The 26,671-nt window shown below is 43.2% G+C and overlaps 1 protein-coding gene across 3 annotated transcripts in view; it reads left to right on the top strand.

Annotated features, from left to right (window-relative positions):
- PAMR1 (peptidase domain containing associated with muscle regeneration 1) overlaps positions 1-26,671 on the top strand; it is a 78,214-nt gene that overhangs the window by 26,656 nt on the left and 24,887 nt on the right. Inside the window, exons 3-6 of one of the 3 annotated variants that reach the window (XM_004369798.1) lie at positions 24-152; positions 15,061-15,175; positions 18,271-18,488; positions 19,192-19,299. In XM_004369798.1, the coding sequence (XP_004369855.1) occupies positions 24-152; positions 15,061-15,175; positions 18,271-18,488; positions 19,192-19,299 (570 nt within the window). Of the gene's footprint in view, positions 1-23; positions 153-15,060; positions 15,176-18,270; positions 18,489-19,191; positions 19,323-26,671 lie in introns of all 3 variants that reach the window. The other 2 variants (XM_012557234.1, XM_012557236.1) reach the window with 2 other exon arrangements.

The raw sequence follows: 26,671 nt of genomic DNA, 5'->3' as shown, positions 1-26,671 counted from the left end.
CCCACTTCTTGCAAATGTTTCAGGTTGCACCATCTTTGAAAACTGCAAGACCTGCCGAAACGGCTCGTGGGGGGGCACTCTGGACGACTTCTACGTGAAGGGGATCTACTGTGCAGAATGCAGAGCGGGCTGGTATGGAGGAGACTGCATGCGTAAGTAGACCCTGAAATAGCTCTACCTCTTGTGCATGCTGTTTTAAAGGCTCGGCTTGCAAAAGACTAAGGTTTATCTCGCTGGAATCTGAGTTCTGGAAAGCTTGTGGCCAGAGGAGGGCTTTCTAGGTCTAAAGATTATAAAAAACAAAGGCATATTTCCATCTGCTGGGTGTGGATTGTGGGCATCTGTTTTGGAATTGTTGGTCACAGGAAGATTTTTTCTGCTTTTAAATCTCCTTTTCTCCTAAATGAAGCCAAGGCATTCTGCACACAGCATGCCTTATGTCATGCCAGAAACAGTTGTGTGGTAGTATTAGCCAGCAGAGAGTGAATAAGGCTTCAAAAATGTTAAGCTGTAGTGTATTTTCAATGTGAAATTCTGTTGGTGAGCTTAGTGAATTCTGAGTTAAATTCCTGCAACCCACAGCAAATTGCCAGCATGCCACTTGTCCGAGGAAAGGCATTCCTTCTGGGATCTACTTGGTTTCAAAGAATTACTTATGCTTTATTGAAAGGGTCTCCTCTGAGATTCAATAATTCCTTGAAAATAGGATGGAAAGCTAACCCCTCACTCAGTTTAAGATTTTCTTCTGCAGTGCTCCTGGTTGATGAAGATCGCTTTAAGAGTCTGTATCCCAAAGCAGTCAATGTACAAACTGCTATTATTTCATTAAACCTATTTTACATGCTCCCTATTTGAATCAGAAGCAGACAGGATAGTCTTACAGTCTGAACAATTTTACTCTTCTGAATGATATTTCTCCCAGTTTACAGAGATGGAGGATGGAGTGTTATCAGCATTTTTTTGTCTGATACAATGTGTAGCAAAATGCCATGAGTTTCAAGAGGCTACAGTAAAGGATGAGGTGTGTGGTCTGCAGCTGGGCAACTCAGCTATGCCTGGAGGAGAAGGGGTTTGTTGGGCCTTGAGTAAATCCAGAAGTTAAATTATCCAGAACACAGATAATTAAAAAAATGCTAGTCTCGATTTCAAACTTTAAACTTCAAAGCCATTTTATGTGGTTTCTTGGAAATTTAATACTTAGTAGATTATCTCCCAGATAGATTAGCTGCACGATTTAAATCTGGTCTTCCTTTGGTAGCGTTCTCTGGAGACACAGCACAATAATCAAGAGCACAAGCTCTGGAATGACACAGACCTGAGTGTAAATACTCGTTTTGCCAGTCACTAGCAAGAACGAACAAATCTGTTTTGGAAGAAATACAGCCAGAATGCTCCTTAGAAACAAGGATGGCGAGACTATGTCTCACTTTGGACACGTTATCAGGAGGGACCAGTCCCTGGAGAAGGACATCATGCTTGGTAAAGCAGAGGGTCGGCAAAAAAAGAGGAAGACCTTCAACGAGATGGACTGACACAGTGGCTGCAACAATGAGGATGGCACAGGACTGGGTAGTGTTTCTTTCTGTTGTACTTAGGGTCCCTATGAGCGGAAAGCGACTCGACAGCACCTAACTACAACAGCAATGTACCCTTGGCCGAATCATTTAACCTTGCTAATTTCAACGTCCTCTTCTCTAAAATGGGACTGATACTAATGTTATTATTTTGTTTTGAGGATTAAATGAGATAATGTATGTGAAGTGCTTAGCACTCTACCTGGCACATAAAAAGAGCTCCAACTAATGCAGTAAATAATAATCATCATTATTATTCTGTATGCTCTTCAACTGGCAAGCTGGCAAGTGGTCCATAAATAAAACTACTTTTGATATTAGTTATTGAATATTAATTAGAGTTGTAATGTACAGCATTAGGTTTTACACTGACCTTTGGAATATGTAAGATACTGTACTTGTCCACTGCTTTGGATCATATGGAACGTTGCTCTTTCGCTGTGGGAGTGAACGCGAAGGGGTATGTGATGGTGTTGGAGTGGTAGGTTGGGGTCAAATGGCCTTGTAGGTAGATAAATTAGGTAAAAGAGTTTTGATGTTATTCTAAGTGCAGTGGAAGCTGAAGAAGAGTTGTGTGTGAACTAGGGTATGGACTAAGTGCTCTGAGAGGACACAGGTAAGAAAACGATTACAGGGAGTCAGGAGTAGCGAGGGTTTTAGGGAGGAGGTGAGCTGTGCCTTTGCCCAAACCCCAAACTACACCCATTGCCATCAAGTCAATTCTGACTCATAGCGACCATCTAGGACAAAGTATAACTGCCCCATAAGGTTTCCAAGGAGCGGCTGGTAGATTTGAACTGCCGACCTTTTGGTTAGCAGCTGTAGCTCTTAACCACTGCACCACCAGGGCTCCAAGGAAGATAGTCCAGGCAGAGGGAGCAGAATGGTCACGATGTGAAAAGGCAAGGTGTGTTCAGGGAAGTATGTGGCATCAGGTGTAACTAGAGCGAAGTGGCAGTATTGAGGAGTGGTAAGAGGTGAGACTCGATAGGTAAGCAGGATCAGACTGTGGAAGGCATTGAGTGCCAGGATTCAGATTTTGGGCTTGGTTCTGAGGGTGACGGGGTGGGGTGTGCATTGAAGTTTAATCAGAAGAGTGACATTTGACAGATAATTCTAGCAGCGTATGGGGGATACATAGGAGTAGAGTAAGGACCATATCCAAAGGTATCAGTTAGGAGTTTTATTTCAGTGGCTCAGGGGATCAAGAGGAGGGGCTTCATGAGAGAGAAACTTAAAAAAACTTAAAACTGACAGGACTTGAGGACATGCTGAAGCAGGGATGAGGAATCTTAAGAGCTATTATACAACAGGAACTGTGCTAAGCACTTCACATGCAGTGTCTTCTTAAGTCTGTAGAACCACTCTATCAGGTCGGTGCCATCCTTGCTAACATTTTATAGATGATGAAATTGAGGCTCAGAGACATGAAGTAAGTTACCCAACAGCACACACATAGAAAGGATGAACCTCAGGGAAACCCAAGCCTGTGTGACTCCAGAGCCCTTGTTCTTAACCACAGTCCAACCCTACCTTCCACTGGTGAGTTGCTACAAATAGCCTCCATTTTCTCTGAAAAGTGGGAAGTGAAATCTCTGCTCAGAGCAGGAACGAGAGAGAGGCTGGGACTTGACAGTACGAAAGGTTTGGGACAGCCATGTGGTGAACAAGAAAAGGCACCCACTAGTGATAAGTTAAAGCATTTGTCCAAACAAGACCAGGGACCAGTAGAATCTGGAACTCATATGTCGTGATGCAATCAGTATGTCAGGACAGTTGGGCAGTGCTCTCCAGCAGTGTGGCAACAGAGTGGATACAACCAGTTATTTAGTTGATACAAGAGTTGGCCCAGAGACCCAGGTTGGGAAGGATGGGAAGTCAGAAAGAACCTGGTAGAGAGAACAGAACTTGGAAGTCTCAATGAGGTGGGCAATCAGACTTAGTGGTAATAAAGTCATGGAATACATAATGAAATAGGTTTTGTGTCAGAGAATAGGATTTCTAAGTTGAAGCTTTCAAAAGTGGCTGGTGACAGTGTGGTAATAAACATTAGTCTAATTGGTTAGACTAGTCATGGTGGCCATGTGTAGGACCAAGGTTTTTTCAAGGACAGCAGGACTGGTTGAGGGCAACCCGTACTGACACTAGGCAAGGAGGCCAGAGAGCTCACTCCCTCATTCATTAATCCACCTATCCATTCAAAAACTACTTCTCGAATGGATGCTTGTAGGTACTGGACACTGGTAGGTGCTGGACATACATCTTGGAGCTTGCAGTTTGGAAGGGAGAGTCTAAAAAATTGGAATGTAGTCAATGCTATGAAATAAACAGGGAATAATGGTCAGATTCCTATCTGAGTCCCATTTGGTTCAGTCATGCGTGTTCAGTTCAGCTATGCTTGTTTTAAAAGTCTCATTCCACATAGTGCATATTATCACAGCCACAAGCATTTATGGAGCATTTCCTATGGGCAGACCACTGGGTGGTCACAAGGCACACAATGAGCCCTCAAGGAGTTTGCATTCCATTTATGGAATTAGAGCCGGACCCTAAGAAGACATCAATAGGATGTTATTAGGATATCACCTACACCTCATAGTGACACTAAATAAATGTGAAGGGAAGTCATAAGAAAGAGAAATTCCTTTCACTATTTGTTGAATGCCTGCTCTGTGCCGGGCAGTGTTCTACTGCCTGTGTTAAGCGGGAGCTAACACTTGGGCAACTGATCATGGTTGGAGCATGATGCGGGAACCCCATGTCAGTGCAAGCACTTACCCAGTAGATGGCGCCCAAATGATCCTTTTATCCTGAAGGAGAAGGGCTCACTACTGGGTACCATCTGTGGAGCCCTGGCATTTTTTCCTGAGAGCCCGAGAATGAAGGAGGAGTGATAGGCAAATGCCAGAAAGATTCAGAAATGCTTTTTATTCGCGTTGTAGCGCATTCAGCACCGAGCAGTCTCAGTAGCACTTCCATTTGCTTACTGTCCTTGACAATGTTTGTGATTATCAGTATTGACCTAACTCCTGACAGTCTTAACATCCATTATGTGATTGATTCATTCATAACCATTGGCAGCTTGTGTTAACCAGAAGAATCAGAGATGGGTCTGAGGCCATCGAGCCCAGGAGAGGACTCATTCATACCTTCCTGCATAGGAAAAGATTTGCCAGGCTAAGTAATCCCAGAATATCCAGGCAAGGGGAAGGAGCTGATTCTGTCTTCTTTTCCCTGACTTTTAATTAAAGAAAAAAACTTCAAATCTACAGAGAATGGAAAGAATAGTACATTCCTATACTCTTTACCTAGATTCACCAATTATTATCATTTCCCATTTCTGACTTTCTTCTCTCTCTTTCTCTACATTAAAGAAGAATTTTGATTTTTTCCATGTTTCCTAATCTATCCTCATTTATTTTTCTTTTGGATCCTCAAATTGTCCCAGACTTGGCCAGCGAGAGCCTTTAGCCAGCTCCACCCCATCAGTCTTTGTGCACTTCCTTGCTTTCTGACTGCCCAACATAGTTCAAGTTCACCTTGACTTTCTATGCCCCTCTTCTGGAATCAGCCATTTCTCCGAGGAATCTTGGTTCCTGTTAGTGGGAAGTGGTATTTAGGAACTGAGATCTGGGTGCTAGCAGTGAGAGGCACTGATATTTAAAGTTAAAACCAGGCTTTCCCCTAAAGCTTCTTAAACTGGGAAGTTGTGTTTTTAAGTGAAACTCCTCCATTGACCGATACTATGACCTCCAGAGTGGAATTTATTTAACTTGGCTCTCAGACTGAGTTCCTTAGCCACCAAAAAAGGTGAGCAATGAGAGGGTTGGAGAGTGACTCAGGATGCTACACCTCTAGCCACCACTGCAGTGACCCTAACCTTTCAGTCCCTGAAAGATCTAGGGAATCTAAGGAGGTTAGGAAAGCAGCCCAGATGACAGAGAATTTACAAGGAGAGATTATAAGTCCCTAATACATTTTTTCTTTGTAGTTATATTTTGAATAGAGGCAGAGGAGCAGAGGAACTGTCCATAAGCCAGGCCAAAAAATGTTTGTGGTGCCAGAGTACAGAGAGGAGGAGGATGTGTATGGGCTGAACCTTGGGCCAAAACCAGGAATGATAAGAATTAAACGAGCAGGAGTAAATTTGAGAGAGAAACCAAAAAAAAAAAAAAAAAAAAAAAAAGCCCACAGAGCTGTGCTATTGACCTATAGAACAGTCCTCCTGGAGAACCGTGGAATCACCTGGGGTGGAGTTACTGAAAACCAGCTCATCTTCTCATCCTACTCCTGCCTTTTGTGTTCTGACACTTCCAGGAAAACAGCAATGCCCAATTGGGTTTAAATTGGGGATGGTATTATGTGGTGGTTAACAGCCTGGGTATGGAACCAATAGGACCTGTATTTGAATCTCTGCTCCTTCCATGACTTTGAACAAAGTTGTTCAATTTTTGTAAACCTCAGTTTCTTCAGTTTAGAAAAGGAGGATGATAATCGTGGTGCTTCAGTGGGTTTTTGTGAGGGTTAAGGGAAATACTATCCATAAATCCCTTACTATGGAGTCTGGTACATAGTAAAAACCAAACCCATTGTTGCTGAGTCAATTCTGACTCATAGTGACCCTGTAGGACAGAGTAGAACTGCCCCATGTGGTTTCCAAGGCTGTAATCTTTACAGGAGCAGACGGCCACATATTTCTCCTGTGGATTGGCTGGTGGGTTCGAACTGCTGACCTTCCAGTTAGCAGCTGAGCGCTTAACCACTGCACCACCAGGGCTCCTTTGGTACATAGTAAATACCCAATAAGTGGTGGCTGCTACTATTATTACTAAACTAGAGCCATGAAATGACCTCTTCTTTTTGTTTTCTTTGTAGGAATATGTCTTAATTATTTAGTTTTCTTACAACAGAAATACCACAAGTGGATGGCTTTAACAAACGGAAATTTATTCTCTTACAGTCTAGGAGGCTAAAAGTCCGAATCCAGGGTGCCTGCTCTAGGGGAAGGCTTTCTCTGTTGGCTCTGGAGGAAAGTCCTTGTCTCCTTTCAACATCTGTGGGCCTGGCATTCCTTGGAGATCTCCATGTGTTTTGACATCAATCTTCCCCTGGGTCTAGGAGGTTTTCAGCATTGGGACGCGGATCCAAAGGACAAGCTCCACTCCTGGCTTTTCTTTCTTGGCAGTAGTGAGGTCTCTCTCTGCTAGCTTCTTTCTGCTTTTATCTCTTGTAGGGTGATGAAGGGCTGTGACTCAAGATACATCCTACTCTAATCCTACCTCATTAACATAACAAACATAACCTAATCCTCATTAACGTGACCTAATCCTGCCTCATAAACATAACAGACAGCTCATTGCCAAATGGGACCATAACCATAGGCATGTTGTTGTTAGGTGCCATCCCATCATTTCCAACTCATAGCAACCCTAGGTACAACATAACAAAACACTGCCTGGACCTGCACCATCCTCACAATCGTTGCTGTGTTTGAGCCCATTGTTGCAGCCACTGTGTCAGTCCATCTTGTTGAGGGTCTTCCTCTCTTGCACTGACCCTCTACTTTACCAAGCGTGATGTCCTTCTCCAGGGACTGCTAATAACATGTCCAAAGTACGTAAGATGAAGTCTCGTCGTCCTCGCTTCTAAGGAGCATTCTGGCTGTACTTGTTTCAAGACAGATTTGTTTGTTCTTTTGGCGGTCCATTGTATATTTAGCGTTCTTCACCAACACTGTAATTCTAAGGCATCAATTCTTCTCTGGTCTTCCTTATTCATTATCCAGCTTTTGCATGCATATGAGGTGATTGAAAATACCATGACTTGGGTTGGGCGCACCTTAGTCCTCAAAGTGACATCTTTGCTTTTTAACACTTTAAGAGGTCTTTTGCAGCAGATTTGCCCAATGCAATATGTTGTTTGATTTCTTGACTGCTGCTTCCGTGGGTGTTGATTGTGGATCCAGGTAAAATGAAGTCCTTGACAACTTCAGTCTTTCCCCTGTTTATCATGATGTTGTTTATTGGTCCAGTTGTGAAGATTTTTGTTTTCTTTATGTTGATGAGTAATCCATACTGAAGACTGTAGTCTTTGATCTTCATCAGTAAGTGCTTCAAGTCCTCTTCACTTTCAGCAAACAAGGTTGTGTCATCTGCATATCACAGGTTGTTTATGAGTCTTCCTCCAATCCTGATGCCAAGTTCTTCTTCATATAGCCCGGCTTCTGAGATTATTTACTCAGCATATGGATTGAATAAGTATGATGAAAAGATAAAGCCCTGACGCACACCTTTCCTGATTTTAAACCACACGGTATCCTCTTGTTCTATTCTAACGACTGCCTCTTGGTCTATGTACAGGTTCCTCATGAGCACAATGAAGTGACCTGGAATTCCCATTTTTCGCAATGTTACCCATAATTTGTTATCATCCACACAGTCAAATGCCTTTGCATAGTCAGTAAAACACAGGTAAACATCTTTCTGGTATTTTCTGCTTTTAGCCAAGATCTATTTCACATCAGCAATGATAGCCCTTTTTCCATGTCCTCTTCTGAATGTAGCTTGAATTTTTAGCAGTTCCCTGTCAATATACTGCTGCCACTGTTTTTGAATGATCTTCAGCAAAATTTTACTTTTGTGTGATATGAATGATATTGTTTGATAATTTCCGCATTCTGTTAGATCACTTTTCTTTGGAAACCACCTTTCTTTTATAACCACAGGCGTAGAGGCTAGGATTTACAACACATCACAAAATGGAGGATAATCAGATCACAAAATGGAGGACAACCACATAATACTGGGAATCATGGCCCAGCCAAGCTGACACATATTTTTGGGGATCACAATTCAATCCCTGACAGAAAACAATGTAGGGCCAGAGAGGAAAAACAATAAAACAGAATTCTCTAAGAGACAAGAGAATGTATATTGGACATGAGGAGGTAGTCTTCTCAGAACTCATACTGTATGATAAATTACATTTTATATTTTATGTGCTGAAGCTCTTTTGATGCCAGGGAATTAATGTTTTTACCTTTACAGAGGATTTTGTGTCGTCAAAGTACTCATCAATCAGAGCATGCTTCAGGTTAGGACGTAGGAGGACATAAAAGAACTTTCCTCCTGCTGAAACAACAAGAAATTACTGGTTAAACCAAACAAAATCACAGATTTCTTTAAAACCATCAAATATCTGTGAAATCTAAGAGAATTAATCTCCAGAAGGATATGTTCTTCCTGGGAGAGTGAGGGATCCTGGATGCTTTCATACCTGGGGCCAGCTGCTGAAGTTGGGGACAGAGCAAGTGAAGAAATGGGCCTGCCAAATTTTTGATGAACCTGGGGGCTGGCCTGTTGAACTTAAATCTGTAGGATTCTACAAAGCAAAGACAATCCTCTCTACTAAGTCATTCTCTTAAGTGAACTATTGCTAAACAAGTAGAAGCTCGAGGGAGGATGGAAAGCAGAAGATTTTAGGATGCTGGAGTCTTGCAGATTCAAAAGCTTGTGATCTCAGAGTCTCACAATTTTGTAGGCTCACAGTTTCTCAGTTTTGCAGTCACGGAGGTACAGAAAGTTGGGGGTGGGGCTGAAAATCAAAGAGAGAGCTCCTTAAGCTCTTGGTATTTGAATTTCAAGGCCTCTCTAGAGAGATTAAGGAGCCCTGGTGGTGCAGTGGTTAAAGTGCTTGGCTGCTAAATGAAAGATTGGTGATTCAAACCCACCAACCGCTCCATGGGAGAAAGATGTGGCAGTCTGCTTCCGTAAAGATTTACAGACTTGGAAACCCTGTGTGGGGTAGTGCTACTCTGTCCTGTAGGGTCACTATGAGTCAGAATCTACTCAATGGCAACCGGTTTGCATTTTGTTTTTTTTTTTTTTCTGTAGGGATTATAATCCCAGTCCTGCCTCAAACCAGTTTAACTCTTCATTGGTCAAATTGATTAGTTCTTTATCCTATCTGCCTAATAGAGGAAAGGATATTACCACTCAAGGGAAAATATTTATTTACTGGTATGAGCCTCCTTCCTGGCCCGGCACATGGTCCATCTCTCATGTCATCATCCAGCCTTTGTTCTGCCATCACTGTCTGGCCTGTTGGGCCTGATGGGTGGAGGGTTCTAGCTAGTAATGAGATGAGGCTCTTATGAGTCCTGCAGAGGCTAGGTCTCAAACCAAGCTGTCCCCTGTGATTCTTGGGCTAAAGATAGTATCTCAGATCAAGACACAACTCAAGAAAAATAACAACATTAGTCACCATTTATTGAGCACTTCTTCTGTACCAGGCACTGTACTAAGTGCTGTACATACAATATCGATCTCATTGAATCCTTAAGATGAATGAAAAAACAAAACAAAAAAACCATGGGGGTAGGTACTAGTGTTATTCTCATTTTCAAATGAGGAAACTGAGGCTCTGAATTTCTAGCGAGCTTTAGGGTCACATAGCTAATAAACGGCTGAACTGAGATTCAGACCCATTCTGGTTTCTCAGGCTGACTCTTAACACTGTGCAGTGACTTCCTGAGTGATCTTTGAAGGAGGAAAGAAAATGCAAGTGCCTCTCTCTGTCTGAATGCTTTTCTTAGCCCTCCTTTTCTTTCTAAGAGGAAAGATTTAAAAAAAAAAATAAGAAAAAAAAAACCAACCAACCGTTTCTCAAAAGAATGTTGTGTCTCTCTCCTACCTTCTCCCCATCCCCCAGTGCTGGTGGATAACAAGATTTTTTTCTGAATACTGGAGGTGTTCATTTTTGTCGGGGACCTTCCAACTCTATTACTGGTTTAGACATTAATAAACATTTCCTCTCAACTCACGAGAAGCAGGGCCTATCGAGCTATCCCTCCTGTTTTTGGCCTGTAGCAATCAGGAAGGTGGGGTGTTAGAAATGAATCTAGGATTTGAGAGCCCAGGCGGTGGTCTAACCTCATGGCAGGACCCCCTCCCCCCCTTTTCACACACATATGAACACTTATACACGCACACACTCACATGCACACTCTCACACACTCACGTGCTCACACATATATTCACACATACACACACTCACCCCTCCTCCCCTGCAGAAGGGCATTGTTAGGATATCCAAGCACGTCTTCTGGGCCCTTTGCCTGCTCTGGCCTTTCAGACTCAGGACCACCTGCTTGGTTGGCCAGTGGCACTTCCTTGGCAAGGACACTCAGCTGTGTTCCCTGTTCTGCTCTGGACAGAGAGGTGTAGTTAGTCTGCCCTGCATCCAGGCCCGCCGAAACCTTGAGGAGAGGTGGGAGTGGACTGGGAACTAAAGGAGTCCCTTGATGCAGGGAGGCTCTCTCCTCCTCTTCCTCTTTTTTGCGTAACAGTCCTTCTCCCAAGCACATTTCTAAGAAGTGGCCTCTTTGTCTCTGGTTGGTTGGAAGCTGTCCCCATCTTGAGGCCAGCTCTGCCCTCCTTGACAGAGAGAAGGAAGAACATTATGAAGAACTGAGGTGCTGCATGTGCTCCGGAATCCCGAGGACTTCTAGAGGCAGCCCCTGGGCCAGAAGGAATGAGTGGTCCTGCATTTCATATGACCGGGCCAGTGCCCAGGTGAGGTGGGGCCTCCGAGCCCTCCAGAGGCTATACAAGAGACCCTGGAGCTGGCCAAAGCTGAATGGCCCTTCCAGGGAGACTACTTCCCCTGGATTTGGGCTCCTGCTGTCTGATTCGATTTCCATATGGAGGGAAGAGGCCAGAAGCAGGCCTGGCAGCATTTCCTGCTGGTTCTAACTCGGGGCGCCTCACAGGAGATTTGCTGAGGGAGCCAGGATTTAACACCTTGCAGGCTGGGAACCTGCCAGTCCCTGAGGGGTGGAGGCTGTGTAGGAAGACTGCTTTTTTTGTCTCTCACACCCAGCATATCACTTCCGTAGCCCTGTGGCAGATGAGCAGATGGGGGCGATGAGGAGTGTGAGGTGTGCGGGAAGAAGGAACGTGCACTTAGAAAGGAGGGGGCAGAAAGATTAAATATATCTCATCTGGGGGTGGAAAAATCTTGCTGCTTCAGAATGGAGTAGGAGAGGGCTGGGTCAGGAAGCCCATAAGGCAGTTTAATGTACCAGTCAAGACCCAGTATTGGTACTAGACAGATCCAAGCTCAAATCCCTGTTCTGCCACTGTTGTTACAACAGCTAACATGTATTGATTTTTCTGCTAAGGACTTTCTATGAATAACCTTACTTAAGCCTCATAAAACCATATGGATTAGTGCTGCTTTTATTCTCATTAGACTCAGGTTTTACTGAGGCTCTGAGAAATGAAGTAACTTGCCCAGTGCTTCAGAGCTAGTGAGGATAAAGCTAGATCTCAAACCAAAGGCAGGCAGACTCACTCCATAGTCTCTGTTTTTAACCACTGCCTTACAGAGCCTTCTCACTTCCTTGCCGTCCCTCCATAGTGTTTCATGTGTGGGAAATGGAGAGATGAGTGTGGTTCACCTAGGTTTCTTGTGAGGATTAAACGAGATAATATGTGTAAAGCTTTTAGCACAGTACCTGGCCTGTAATAATAGCATTATTCATTCATTTAGAAAATATTTATTATATGCTAGGTAATATTCTGGGAAACCCTGGTGGCCAAATGGTTAAGAGCTATAGCTGCTAACCAAAAGGTCGGCAGTTCAGATTCACCAGGCACTCCTTGGAAACCCTATGGCCTAGGGGCAGTTCTACTCTGTCCTATAGGGTTGCTATGAGTCAAAATCAACTTGATGGCAGTGGGTTTTTTTTTTTTTTAGGTCATATTCTAAGTGTACATGCTAGACAAGGTGCCAGCTCTAGCAAAAGGAGTAAACAAGTAAGATAGATAGATAGATAGCTGCTTTTGAGTCGACTCTGACTCATAGTGACCCCATGTTCAACCGAATGAAATGCTGACTAGTCCTGTATCATCTTCGTGATTGCCGGCATGTTTGAGTCCACCGTTTTGGCTATTGTGCCAGTCTGTCTCACCAAGGGTCTCCCTTACCCTCATTGGTCCTCTACTTCACCAAATATGATGTCTTCCTCTAGTGATTGATCCTTCCTGATGATGTGTCCAAAGCAAGTGAGTCGGACAGTGTTCTGTTGTGACTATAAAATTTTCATTGACTAATATTTGGAAGCAGATCACCAGACCTTTTTTCCTAGTCTGTCTTAATCTGGAAGCTCTGCTGAAACCTGTTCATCATGGGTGACCCTGCTGGTATTTGAAATACCAGTGGCATAGCTTCCAGTATCACAGCAACACCCAAGCCGCCACAGTATGACAAACTGATGGGTGGTGGAAGCAAGCAAGCTAGATAATTTCAAATGGTGATAAGTATTAGGAAGAAAATTAAACAGAGTAATGGTAGTGACTCTGGAAATGTGAGGGGCTACTTTAGCTGGATGGTCAAGGAGGGCCTCTTTGAAAGAGGCGGTTGAGCTTAATTCCCAAAGGAAGGAGCCAGCCTCCTGAAGATGTGGGGGAATTGAGCCTTCAAGTTAAGGGAACAGCAAGTGCAAACCTTGGTGTTGCGAACAGAACTGGAGCAGCATGAACAAGCAGATGAGTGGCAATCAGGCAGAGGGTAGATCGGGGCAGATGAGATGAGGCAGGGCCGGGAAGATCATAGGAAGGTGTTTTCATATTGAACAGCCTTAATCAAGGGAGTAATGTGATCTAGGAGTCCCTGGGTGGTGCAACTGGTTAATATGCTTGGCTGCTAACCCTAAAGCTGGAGTTGCGAGTCCACCTAGGGGTGCCTTAGAAGAAAGGTCTGGTAATCTACTTTTGAAACATCAGCCATTGAAAGCCCTATGGAGTACATTTCTACTCTGGCACACTTGAGGTCACCATAAGTCAGAGTTGGCTTGATGGCAACTTTTTTTTTTTTAGTGTGATCTAATTTATTTATTTAAAAGGTGGCTTTGGCTTCTGTGTCAAGAATAGAATATTGGTGGACAAGGATGGACAAGGAGCCTAAGGATTGCAGAGAGAGAGATGATGGAGGATAGGAGAGATAATGGATGATACTTCCCATGGGTAGAGCACAGCAACAGCAATAAAAATATTGGTGGAGAGATGAATTGTACAACCTAGCAGTAATTTAAGCAAAAATAACATGCCTCAGATCTGACAGCTTGTCAAAAGTAGAGTTTGAGCTCTTTCCCTAACACTGTAGAAATATTTCTGCCATGATCCTGCCATGCTATGGGATTTTATGCTTTTTTCAGAGTTAACTGAATATAACTGCATATCCAGAGTTTATGACGTCAAACTGAATTTCTGAATAGAACAGGGGTCAACAAACTTTTTCTGTAAAAGGCCAGATAGTAAATATGTTAGGCTTTGCAAGCCATATGGTCTCTGTCACAACTACTCAACTGGTATTGTAGCATTAGCGTGAAAGCAGCTGTGGACACTACGTAAATGACTAGATGTGGTTGTGTTCTAATAAAGCTTTATTTAAAAAAACAGACAGTGGGCCAGATTTGGCACATGGATCATAGTTTGCCAACCCCTGGCATAAAATGTAATTTACTTACATGATTAAAGCTAATTTTTTCTACAAACCACTTCAAGACATTTCCCCCAAACTCTTTTGTAAAAGAGTTCATCTTGCATACTTGTGTTTGTCTTAACACTAGAAACTATAGTATAATTTGAAGACTTGCCAGATCAGTAGTTTTCAGATCTTAAGGATTCCTTGAGGGTGCCTCAGGGGACCAAGATGAGAGTGAGGTTGGAGGGCTTTGGGCTCCTGTTCCTGCTTTAACTTTGAGTACTTTTTTGATCCATGTTTTTTGTTGTTGATGGTTTTCATAAAAGTTTATTTGAAGAAAAGGGGTTGGAATCTAGAAAAAATGTAAAAATCACAATTTAGTCCAATCGGTTGGAAATAACCTCTCCCTCTATTATATAATTGTTCACAGAACAAATTAATACATAACATTCGTACCTGGATATTGGGAATCTCAGCAAAGAGTTGGTTTGGGGGTATTTTTGTGGGTGTAGATGGTGTACAGGGAACATGGACCAAAGGGTCTTAGGAAGACTTAGACTCCCAACAAAGACTGGAATGTTCCCCAGAGCAGAGCTGTGGTGTGTGTTTGGGGGGGTGGGGCTGGGGGTGGTAGCCTACTTTCTGAGCCCTGTAAGGTGTAGCAGGCTGGCGTTGGGTAGTCTTGAAGAGGCAGGATGATAGTTGAGTTTGAATCTCTGCTCTGTCACTTAACTGGATAAGTTATTTATTCAACTCTCTGATGAACTGTTTTCCCAGCCAGAAAATTTTGATAATACTACTTCCCTTCCCAAGCTGTTGGGTGGATTAAATGTAGTAACCAATGAAAATTGCCTATCACAATGTCAAGTGCTCGAGAAATATTAGTTTCCTTCTTCATCCTGTTCTCGGGGGTATGGGCCAAGCTCAAAGCCGTTCCGAGACCTTCTCCTGCCTCTTTCCTGTTGACTTCAATCTCCATGTTCCAATCTTCTCTTCTCAGGATGTGGCCAGGTTCTGCGAGCCCCAAAGGGTCAGATTTTGTTGGAGAGCTACCCTCTAAATTCTCACTGCGAATGGACCATTCATGCCAAACCTGGGTTTAACATCCAACTAAGGTAAGCGGCTGGGGCCAGAATAAGGAGTCTGTGGTTAGAAGGAAACACAGTAATAGAACTGAGGGCCCTGAATCCTAGTGATCAAGGGCTAGCCATCAAGACTTTATTCTTGAAAGCAGAAAAAGTGCCTGGGAGCCTTTTTCTTTATTTCTCAGTGATTTATTGGTGGAAGCCCTGGTTAAAACTACAGCCAATTAAATCCTTGTCATTTACCACCCTACAACAGTGGAGGCTCAAATGTTTTTGATCCAAGGATAGTACCACAAAGCGAAATACTGAGAGCCATCTATTTATCTACAAATATTTAACAGGTCTTCCTATTCACCCTGCATTCGACTGGGATCCATGGGAGGTATGTGAAGAAATAAAAGGTACAAGAATATCCTTCAAGGAATTTGTACTGTAGATTTGGGTTTATGCTTATCATAGATCTTTTAATTGCTGCTCTCAGAAAATGACTTCCACTCTTATAACAAATAAACCAATTCTCTCACTTGTGTAGAAAATCTAAACCAGTTCTTCTTGCGGTGTTTCAGAGTCCTCAGCAAATGTTTAATTTATGCTATAGTCCGAATTATAGACCCTGCTCCATTGTAAATATCGATAAATATCAGAAGAGTCCTGTTTTTATGAGAACTATTCTTTGCTGCATCCTAGTGCTTGGAACGGTGCAAGGTATGCTATTGTTGTTGTTGTTGTCAGTTGCCATTGAGTCAGCTCGGGCTCATGGTGACCTTACGTTTAACAGAACCCAGCGTTGCTCGGTCTTGCCCCATCTTCATGATCGTTGTATGTTTGAATCTGTTGTTGCAGCTATTGTGTCAATCCATCTCACTGAAGGGTTCCCTTGTTTTCACTGACCTTCCACCTTGCCAAACATGATGTCTGCCACAGATGCTCAATAAATACTTGAATGAATAAATGTTGAAAGGACTTGAGCCCCCAGTGTATCTCCTCTCTCCTGGCAAACACCTCTCTTTTTCTCTCTAGGGAAGCTGAGTAGCCCACTCATCCTTGAGGTTTCTGGGAATATTGCCCACTTAGCTCTTCCCTTTTCTAACCAGTGGGGAGAGTGGTAGTGATGGACATCTCTAATCCTCTAAGGCATAAGCAAGCTTTCACTAAGTATTTTTTCCATGGATTAATGCATTCAGAGGTTGCCACGTGCCAGACAGCTCCTCAAATGACACGTTGTCCTCCAGGAAGGCAGCCTGCACTGGAAGGATCTGTTGTAAAACAGGTTCACCCCAATTCTCCTAATCAAAACTGGCACTTGGTAGCTGGTTTCCCCACTCCCTGGAACCTGGGATTGGGAATGAGGCTCATTAATTGGACTTTACTGGAGGATGTCTACTTCAAGCAGCAAGTGAGGGTCCACACTGTTCTGCTTACTGGGCTCGAGACTGGGTCTTTCAGGAATGATAAGGGCAGGTGTTCAATGCTGCATGCTAATATTTCAGCAGCTCAGGGACCTTTGACGGCTCAAGGACCTCTGAGTGGTCCTCTCAAGGCCTCTGACAGAGCTTCTCCAAGATCCAGAAGTAAAAAAAAAAAAAATGGTAGAAGGTTTGAGAAGCACATCACCTGCCTAGGAAAGGACCCTAGGGAACCTGGACCTCTTGGCCAGGGATGACGGTAAAGATGGAAACACTCTGAAGCATATGTACAATGTTCAGGTCAAAAGATGAGAAGTTGTCCTTGATGCCCCTCTTCCCATCATCTGCCACAGCCAGCCCATCACATCTATTTTCTTACATTTAAAATAATCTCTAGTCCATCTACACATTTCCATCTCCACTGCCATCATTCTATTCAGACCACCCCCATCTCTCAACTGGGTTCTGCCGTGGCTTCCTAAGTGTCTTCCCTGTCTCTACTCTTGCCAGCTCTGTGATCTCATCTTCTCAGAATAGCTAGAGTGATCCTTTAAGATCATAAATCATTATTCCCTTGTTGAAACCTTCCAGTGGTTTCCTATGGGACTTGGAATAAAATCTGAACTCGTGACCATGCAGGATCAGGTTCCTGCTCTCCTCGTTGACCTCTTCTCATACCACTCCTGCCCTTACCCACCACCCTCCAGATTCCCTGACCTTGTTTCAGTTCCTCAAACATGCCAAGCTCATTGCTGCCTCAGGGCGTTTGCACTTACAGATTATCCCTCTTGGACTACTCTTCTCCACGGACCTACACATGGCTGACTCCATTTCTTCATTGAAATCTCTGCCCAAATAATCACTCCTGCTTTTCTGAGCTGATGTATTCCAGTGTTTTCAAATCCAAGACCCCTTTAGACAAACACAGATTTACGAGATCTCTCACGCCCCTGAAATTCTGATATGGTGCTACTTTGTCAACCTTTTGGGGTGAGAATTGTTACTCAGAAGATAATTAATTTCTAATCCTTCAAGCAGAGAAGAGTACACGGAGCTTTTCTCCCCCTTTACTTAGTCTTGCAAAACAATAGGTGCTTTTTTCATTCTCCAAGAATAGAATAATAGTATCCATTCATTCATCTATTCAATATTTACTGTATGCCAGGCACTGTGCTATGCACTGTGCAAACAATGGTGGGACAAGGCAGATAGATGTTCACCCTGCCTTCAAGGAACTTACAGTATAGTGGAAGATATAGGCACAAAACAAGTCAACAAGATCAAGATGAGAAGTTAAAATCTGTGTCAACACTATGAGGAAAACAGGGGACCTCCTAGCAAGAGTGGTCAGGAAGCCTCTTTGAGGAGGGGATATTTAAGCTGAGGCCTGAAGGATGGGAAGGAACCAGCCATGCAGGTTGGGAGACAAAGTGAACTTGGAAGAGGGGCCGGCACGTGTAAAGATTTTCTGAATGGAATACGGTATCGCCTCTCCACCTGGGCGTGTTTGTGCGTGTGCACACACGTGCATCCAGTACATATAACCCTCCAGTAAAATTCACCTGACCTCAAGTCCTCCAGGATCATTTTTTAAATCAGATCAGGCCAACTGCCCCATCCTTTCCCAAGACCTACTCATCATCAGACTTTGAACATGTCCTTGGATCTTTGGACTGACCAAGGCTCACCTGATTCCTTCTATGCCATCTCCACCTGCAGGTTTGTCATGTTGAGCCTGGAGTTTGACTACATGTGCCAGTATGACTATGTTGAGGTCCGTGATGGGGACAGCAGTGACAGCCAGATCATCAAGCGTTTCTGTGGCAACGAGCGCCCAGCTCCCATCCAGAGCACAGGCCCCTCACTCCACGTCCTCTTTCGTTCTGATGGCTCCAAGAACTTTGATGGCTTCCATGCCATTTTTGAGGAGATCACAGGTAAAAGCCATGGAGATAAATATGGCATTTATGGCTGTGTTCCAGACAAATATCTCCTTCTGTGTAACTCCTTTCTCCCTGCTCAGGCTCATTAAAACCTAGCATACTGGGCTCTCAGAAGCAACCTACATATTGAAAATAAGAGAGAAATGGCATGGTGTATTTCAGAAAGGCCCATCCAGTACCAGAAATTGGAATTATTATTCTCCTTTTACAGGAGTGGTAACTAAAGCACAGAGAGGTTGGATAATTTCTCCAAGATCACACAGCTATGAAGGGTGAAACCAGGAGTTTGTACACAAGCAGTTTGTCTCTGGAGCTCTCACTAAGGGGCCTTTCATGGTTAAGAGCACTAACTTTGGATCTCTAGCAGATTGAGTCCTGAGCAAAGGTATTATAAACCCGCTTAGCATCAGAGCAACATGCAAACCTCCATTGACAGGCAGTGGCTGTGCATGAGGTGCACTGGCCAGCAATCAAACCCAGGTCTCCTGCATGGAAGGCGAGAATTATACCACTAAATCACCAATGGCCCCCTGGTTTAGGCATTCCCAAATAATGGTAACATGAATCCGGTAAGATGAGTGAAAAATACAAGAAAACTTTCATAGACAAGTAAAAGACTCCGACCAAGACTCCAGGCTTGAGGACATGACTCACTGCTGCTCAGTGGCATTGAGGGAACTTGCCTTTTCTCTTACAGCCTGTTCCTCATTGCCTTGTTTCCACGATGGCACGTGCCTCGTTGACAGAGCTGGATCTTACAGGTGTGCCTGCCTGGCAGGCTATACCGGGCAGCACTGTGAAAATCGTGAGTATACGTCCAGAATGGAAGTTAAGACCTCACCTGGGGCTGGCATGGAGTGGTCTTTGGGAACTTGCAGGGTCTTTTGTTGCCTTGGTGTCAAGGAGGGCCTTTCAAGATGGTGCATAGTGTGGACTCTCCCATTGAGTGGTTCTCAGAGGGCAGGGCTGCCTCTGCATCAGGTTATTTGGAACCACCTAGGTTTGCCCATTGATGCCTTCAGCTCTCACATGATACAAATACCTCTCAAAAAGATACACCTTCAGTGGCCTTGGAGATTATTCAAAGCTCAAATACATTGAAAAAGATCAACAGTGGAAAACCACCATTATAAACTGTTCTGTAGCTTAGAGTCTGAACTCCCTATCCATGCCAGGATCTGCCTAGAGTTCTGATGGAGAGAGGATTCATTCATTTGTTTATGTATAATGTGTGTTTAGGGTGGCGGTGTTGATAGATGATGGCTGTCGTTTATTCTCTGCTTATGCACTAAGCACCACATTTGGCACTGTCTTAGTTACCTAGTGCTGCTGTAATTCAAGATGGGTGGCTTTAAAGAGCAGACATTTATCTTCTCACAGTTATGGAGGCTAAAAGTCCAAGTCAGGGTCTCGGCTCTGTAGATTCCTTCCTTGTTGGTAGCCCCAGGTGTTTCTTGGTTCCTTGGCATTCTTTGGCTTGCAGACAATCCTCACGTGGTGTCTGTCTTCCCTCGTTTGTGTCTCTATCTATCCTGGTGTTTTTATAACTCAGGAGTGACTAGGTTTATCATCTACCCTACACTGGTATGACCTCATTAACGTAACAAAAGAAAACTGCGATTCCCAAACAGGTACAATGGCCAGGAATTCAACACATATTTTAGCGGGACACAATTCAGTCCGTAACAACCAGATACGTATCAAATGATGTTTTGCTTCATAGTGCCTGCCTTGTTTGAGTCTGCTGTATTGTGTGCAAGGCAGAGCAGAAAAATTGTGCTTTTTCTTTGTTTCAAGAATTTGCATGTAGTGTGATTCTAGAGTTTTAATAATGACAAATCCTGAGCAAATCTCTGCAGATTCTGAGAGGGAAATGGGGTGAAAAAAAGACTTAATTTTTTGATCAAGTGTACAATATTAGAGCTTTGATAAAAAAACAAAAGGTACAATTGCAGAGAGGTAAAATATCACCAAATAAGCCAAATGCCTTAAGAAACTGGGTCAAAGAAAGGGAAAAAAGAAATTGGTCCAAAAATTGTGATGGAAATCTTTATGGGTAGCTTGTGAGCCAAAAATTTAGACTTCATTGTTATTCTATCCAGAAAAAAAGAAGCATAATGAAAAAGGAATATCAAGTAAGTTATTACAAACTTAGTCACAGCTTGATTCATAAACTGCCTCAAATCACTTTAAAACACAGGCATAGATGGGCAAGAGAATTCTCCCTTGTCAGTATTCGAAATGTTCCAAAACCACAATTCCCTTAGTACAATGTAGTTGTAACTGGGTGAAGATATTGGCAGTGGATATCTGATACGACATTTACTAGCATAAATATGGGGAGAACACATGTTGTTATTGTTTGGCTATAAGATTCAAATTTGTTTTTCCCTCGGGAAATTTGGCATGAATTCTAAATAACTCAGTGGGGGGAACATCACAAAAATTGGCCATAGCAATAAACCATTTTTCTAGAATAGTCTGTTAGAAAAACAAATAGGAAACAGATTTGCTTTATTGTTTTCCTCATGAGTATGTATCAGTGAACGAACTGGAGAGATATTCCCGGTGGGAATTCTTCAAAATTATGAAGAAACACAAGCATTCTGGTATTCCCCAAGTGCTTAAATGCCCAAATTGGACAAAGGACTGGTTAAAAAAGAGCTTTAAAAGCATGAAATTCAGTATCAATGAAAATTTCCTCATCTATTTATGTATTTCCAAATCTGATGAGGGGAAACTACTTCATAGATGGCGATTTAATGGTCTACCCTCATAAAGTCTTTATGGAAAGATAGGCCAGTTCCAGGTGCTGTCAAGTCAACTCTGACTCATGGTGACCTCATCTGTGTCAGAGTATAACTGTGCTCCATTGGGTTTTTCATGGCTGATTTTTCAGAGGTAGATCACCAGGACTTTCTTCCGAGTTGCTGCTGGGTGGACTTGAATCTCCAGTCTTCCTGTCAGCAGCCGAGTGCTTTAACTACCTGCACCACCCTGGGAATCTGTGGAAAGGTAGATTGCTCCTTTTGCAGATGCAAGATTTGAAGTAGAAGGGTGCAAGGGACTGGTCCCCATCAGATTCATAACCAGAGGCTAGAATTCCATGTTTCCCACATGCTTCACAATCTCTCAGATACGGTTCTTGCCACGTGGCTTGGTGAGACCTCAGACAATTGATCCATGAACTCTGGTTAGCATCATGTCTCACTAGTAAGTCATCTTAAAGGACTTCACTTCCCAAGTAAGGCCTGCCTGTTTGTCTCGCTTTTTCAAAGAGAGTCCTGACTGACTGTCTTTTGATACCAGCTATTCTTTTTATTTTCTTTGTGTTTGTGTGTGTCTATAAGTGTGAAATAGATTTTTTTACTTAATTATAGGATAAATATATACTTGTAAAAAACAGACAGTACAGAGATGTATAAAATAGAGAACATTGTTTTCCCTGACCAGTCCTGGTTCCCAGTGGAACTGCTGTTAACAACTTTGTGTGTGTCCTTCCGGACTTCTTTTCTCTATGGTATGCAAACTTGAGTCTTCTATATGTTGTTATTTTAAACCGGTGGTTCTCAGTGGAGGGGGTGGGGTGAGTTTGGCCTCTAGGGGACATTTGGCAATGTCTGGAGACATTTTGGTTGTCATTACTGGGGAGAGGGGGATGATGCTGGCATCTAGAGGGTATAGACTAGGGTTGCTGCTAAACATCCTACAGTGCATGGAATAGCCCACTGTAATAAAGAATTATAAGGTCCAAAATGTCAGTAGTACTAAGGTTGAGAAACCCTGTTTTAAACAAAAGTGGATTTAAAATGGCAGCATGGTCATTCAAAAGCTTGGCAGAAAGTAGGGGAACTCTCTGGATAAGGGTTAGGGCAACCACACTAGTTTCTACAAATTAGATGATTATAGCAAAACTTTCTCAGGGTCTTAAGAAAATGCTTCCGAGATGTCTTAAGTTTCCTCTGCAAACTGACCTTTCGGAATCACTGCTGGACACTAAGTATATTTCAATTTGTTATTTTCAACACCAATGTCATGGATATTTTTCCATATCCGTACATGTAGTTCTTCCTCATTTGAAAAAAAATGATTGCTGAGTATCCCATTGTATAGATGTATGTACAATCATATATTTATCCAGTCTCAAGGATGAACTTTTTGTTTTAAACATTTTATTGTGCTCTAGGTGGAAGTTTAAAGAGCAAGTTAGTTTCCCAATCAATAATTTATATACAAATTGTTCCATGACATTGGTTGCAATCTCTGCAATGTGTCAGCATTCTCCCTATGAGCACCCTGAGTTCCCCGTTCCCATTCGTCTGGTTTTCCTGTCCCTTCCTGCCTCCTTATCTTTGTTTTTGGGCAGATGTTGTCCTTTTGATCTCATATAGATGATTGTTCTAAGGAGCACTTTCCTCATGGTTGTTATTGTTTATTTTATAGGCCTGTCTATTATTTGGGTGAAAGGTTATCTTTGAGAGTGGCTTCAGTTCCAAGTTAAAAGGGTGTCTAAGGACCATAGTCTCAGGGGTTCCTCCAGTCTCTATTGGACCAGTACGTCTGATCTTTTTTATGATTTTGAGTTTTCTTCTACATTTTTTTCCCACTGTAGCTGAGACCTTCTATTGTGATCCAGGTCAAAGCTGTCAGTAGTGGTAGCAGGGCACCATCTAGTTCTTCCGGTCTTAGGCTAGTGGGGGCTAATTTGGTTCCTAGTCCTTTGGACTAATTGCTTCCTTGAGTCTTTGGTTTTCTTCACTATCCGTTGCTCTGGATGGAAAGAGACCAATAACTGTATCTTAGATGGCTGCTCACAAGCTTTTAAGACCCCAGATGCTACTACCAAAGTACTATGTAGAGCATTGTTTAAGATGGACTTTATATTGTTTTTAATTTTTTACTATTACAAAGAGTATTGTAGTTACATATATTTCTTTGTAGGAGGAGCCCTGGTGGCACAGTGGTTAAGTGCTCGGCTGCTAACTGAAAGGTCAGCAGTTCAAACCCACCAGCTGCTCTGCAGGAGAAAAGACCTGGCAATCTGCTTCTGTGAAGAATACAGCCTTGAAAACCCTATAGAGCAGTTCTGCTTTGTCCTATAGGGTTGCTATGAGTCTGAATTGACTCGATGGCAATGAGTAGAGATTTTTGTAAGATAAATTCCTAGATGTTGAACATTAGTCCAAAGGGTACACATACTTACATGTTTGAGAGCTATTGCCAAAGCGGTCGCCAAAAGGCTTTACCAATTTGCAAGATGAGCCATTATTAACACCAGCCCTCAAAATATGAATTAGGACCTGCATTTCAAAAACTACTATCTATTCTTGTCAACCTGGAAGTGAATTTATTTTCAAAGGAATTCCATTGGTCTGAGGAGAAATTTCTTGTTCAGACTTAGTGGGGTACTCAGGAAAGAATGTGAAACAATCCAGGGCAGGTTTGGCCTCCTTCCAGTCACCCAAGGGTGTGAGAGTCCCAGATAGTGATGTCTTCAAGCGCCGCTACTCCCAGGCCTCTCCTTCCCTATGTTGTTGCCCAAAGAAGAGAAACTTTCCCCTGTTCCCGGGTGACCTTTTCTGGGAGTGGAACAAGGGGAGTGGGCCCCCTCCTCAGCTTTGGGGCCAAGCTAACCTCCTGCCAGCACCCTCATCGACTCCCAGCCTCTCTGGCCCACCATGTAAGAAAATGGGGCCCCATTTTTTCCTCTGAAGTTTCTTGTTTCTTTGTATGGAACACAACGACAAAATAAGTTCTCGAGTAAATGGTTAGAATCTTGTTTTGAACAAGTGGAGAGCAAGGGATTCATTGCCCTGCTCCAATTTCCATGTTGCCTTTGTTCCTCTGGCCCAGTTGACGATGCTGGGGTTCCCCCCATGCATCCTAATGAAGGACGATGAAACAGGCTAAATCTTGGGGCACAATGCTCACACTGCGGGCTCTGATGCGCCTTTGAACAAAACAAAACGGCTTCCACCAATTAAAGAAAAATGGTGTATCTCGATTCATTTGGGTTTTGGAGCATCTGAAGGTTTCCCACTGGTCTGTCCCAAGGGCTGGGAAGAAAAGAGCCCAAGCTGAGAGGCACACTTTATACTTCAGCTTCAAAGGGGAAACCCGAGTTTCTCATCACAATAATGTGATTAAGAATTTAGGGTTTTTCACGGACGTGTTAACGCTGATGCAGTGAAAATGTGTGGAGACGCCCAGTGGGTAGCAATCATCTGTCCCATCACAGGCGGATAAATAATATGCTGCAGGCTCAGTGGGATTAATGCAAATTGTTTTAAGATCTCTCAGGTGAGGCTTGTAAAAAATGGAATTATTTACAGGCTTTTCCACAGCTTTAAAGGCCCATCTTATCTTTAGGACATGGAAGACAGGTGCATCTTTGTTCATAGTATGATGATATATCTGGGTTAAAGAGCTTGTTTGGCTCTGGGTTTGCAATTTATCAGTCAGGTGACGTTGAGCAAGTCATTTAACTCCTATGAGCCTCAGTTTCTCCTTTTATTAACACCAAGTACCTCTAAGGGGGTTTATGGGATTGGATAAAATGACCCATATAAAGCACTGAGTTGAGTAATAGGAGCCATTATTCATATTACTACTTTTGGCTCTGTGTTATGGCCATTCAAAAGTCTGGCAGAAAGCAGGGGACTCTCTGTATAGGGTTTAGGGCAACAAGACCAGTTGCTACAAATTAGATGATTATAGTAAACCTTTCTCAGGGTCCCGGGGTGTAAGAAAATGCTTCTAGACTTCTTAAAGATTTCTCTGCAAACTGACCTTCGGGAACCACTGCTGGACACTAAGTATTGCTACCACCGAACCTGCATACAGGCAGAAAAGATCTGGTTTTAAAGGATGAGTAATGATGCCAATGTCATTGTCTTAAAGGAATCCTGGATCCCAAGAGAAGACACACACATTGGAAAGCAGGAATGGGGAGCCTTTGTAGTCAGGGCAGCCTGGATATGGGCCTGCTAGAAGTGATAAGTGGAGTAGTATGGGGGAGGAACTAGATTTGCACACTCCAGTGCAGGCTGCCCAAAGCATCATGTTAGCTGGTCAGGCTCCCTTTCATTTATGGGGTTTCAACAGCCATTCATTTAACATGTAATGGGCTGTATGTCAGTCCCATGGTTGTCATTTGGAAGATTGGGGTTCCAGAGTATCACGTATGTATTTTACGGAGGGACAAGGAGGAAAGGAGAACGTGAGTGATCTGGCTTGACCTCTTGTAAGGTCAAGAGGAATAATTCCATGGAAAATAATTCCAGGGAATCAATAGTTATTACCTCCAGAGCCTTCAGAGATTGGGGGAACCCCAGGAAGATTGTTACTGAGCAGTTTCATTAATTAGTGAGCTGCTACCTTCCTACACATCACGTGAGGTTCCCATCTACTCTCCCTCCCTAACATGGAAATCAACCTCTGACATCCTTCGTGGTATATTCAGAGGGATGCCATCCCATTCAGATTTAGATCCTAAAAGCAAAAGCTGTCACTGAACACAGTAGAAGTTGCCCTTGTATAGTTATCAAAAGGGTTTGTTTTTTTTTTTTTTGTTGTTGTTGTTTTTGTTTTAAATTCGAAGGAAAAGTTCCCTTTTCACTTGGATCATTCCTGGTTGGGTGAGCCCAAGTCTACACAGACCAAATGATATCTCATCATTAACTCTTCTGGGCTCCATGGGCCCTGTGGCCTCTAAACCGAAGCATTGCCATACCTCATTCAGGGTAAGATACTTGGGGATTGTCATATAAAGGGTACATTTTGCTAATCAGCAATTATTTTAGTATGGAGAGCATTCCAGCCAAATAGCAGGAGGACAGGTGAGGCTACGTAAATAATTCTCCAGCCTGACTGTCTCCAAGAGCTTGGGATGGGGTGCCCATCAGCGTGGAAAGGGCCAGACCCGCCATTGTTTTGCAATTGCTTTGCTTCCACTTGTCTGCTCCTTGTCAAGGCCCTCATGGCTTTTGCTTTGGCAGATGAGGTCGCTGAGGTAGGGCTTAATACAAGAGGCAGATTTATTTTGGTTCTGGGTTAAGAAGCAATCCGTTAGCGCTGGGATGGGCCATCTGCCCACTGAGGAAAGGAGGAAGAGGACACAAAGAGGCTATCAGAGCACAGCAGAATTAACTTCTGATGGAAGTAAACACCTCTGCCAC

This window comes from Trichechus manatus, unplaced genomic scaffold (assembly GCF_000243295.1).
Source record: "Trichechus manatus latirostris isolate Lorelei unplaced genomic scaffold, TriManLat1.0 scaffold00006, whole genome shotgun sequence".
Classification (NCBI taxonomy): Eukaryota; Metazoa; Chordata; class Mammalia; order Sirenia; family Trichechidae; genus Trichechus; species Trichechus manatus.
This window is presented reverse-complemented; position numbering and strand designations above follow the sequence as displayed.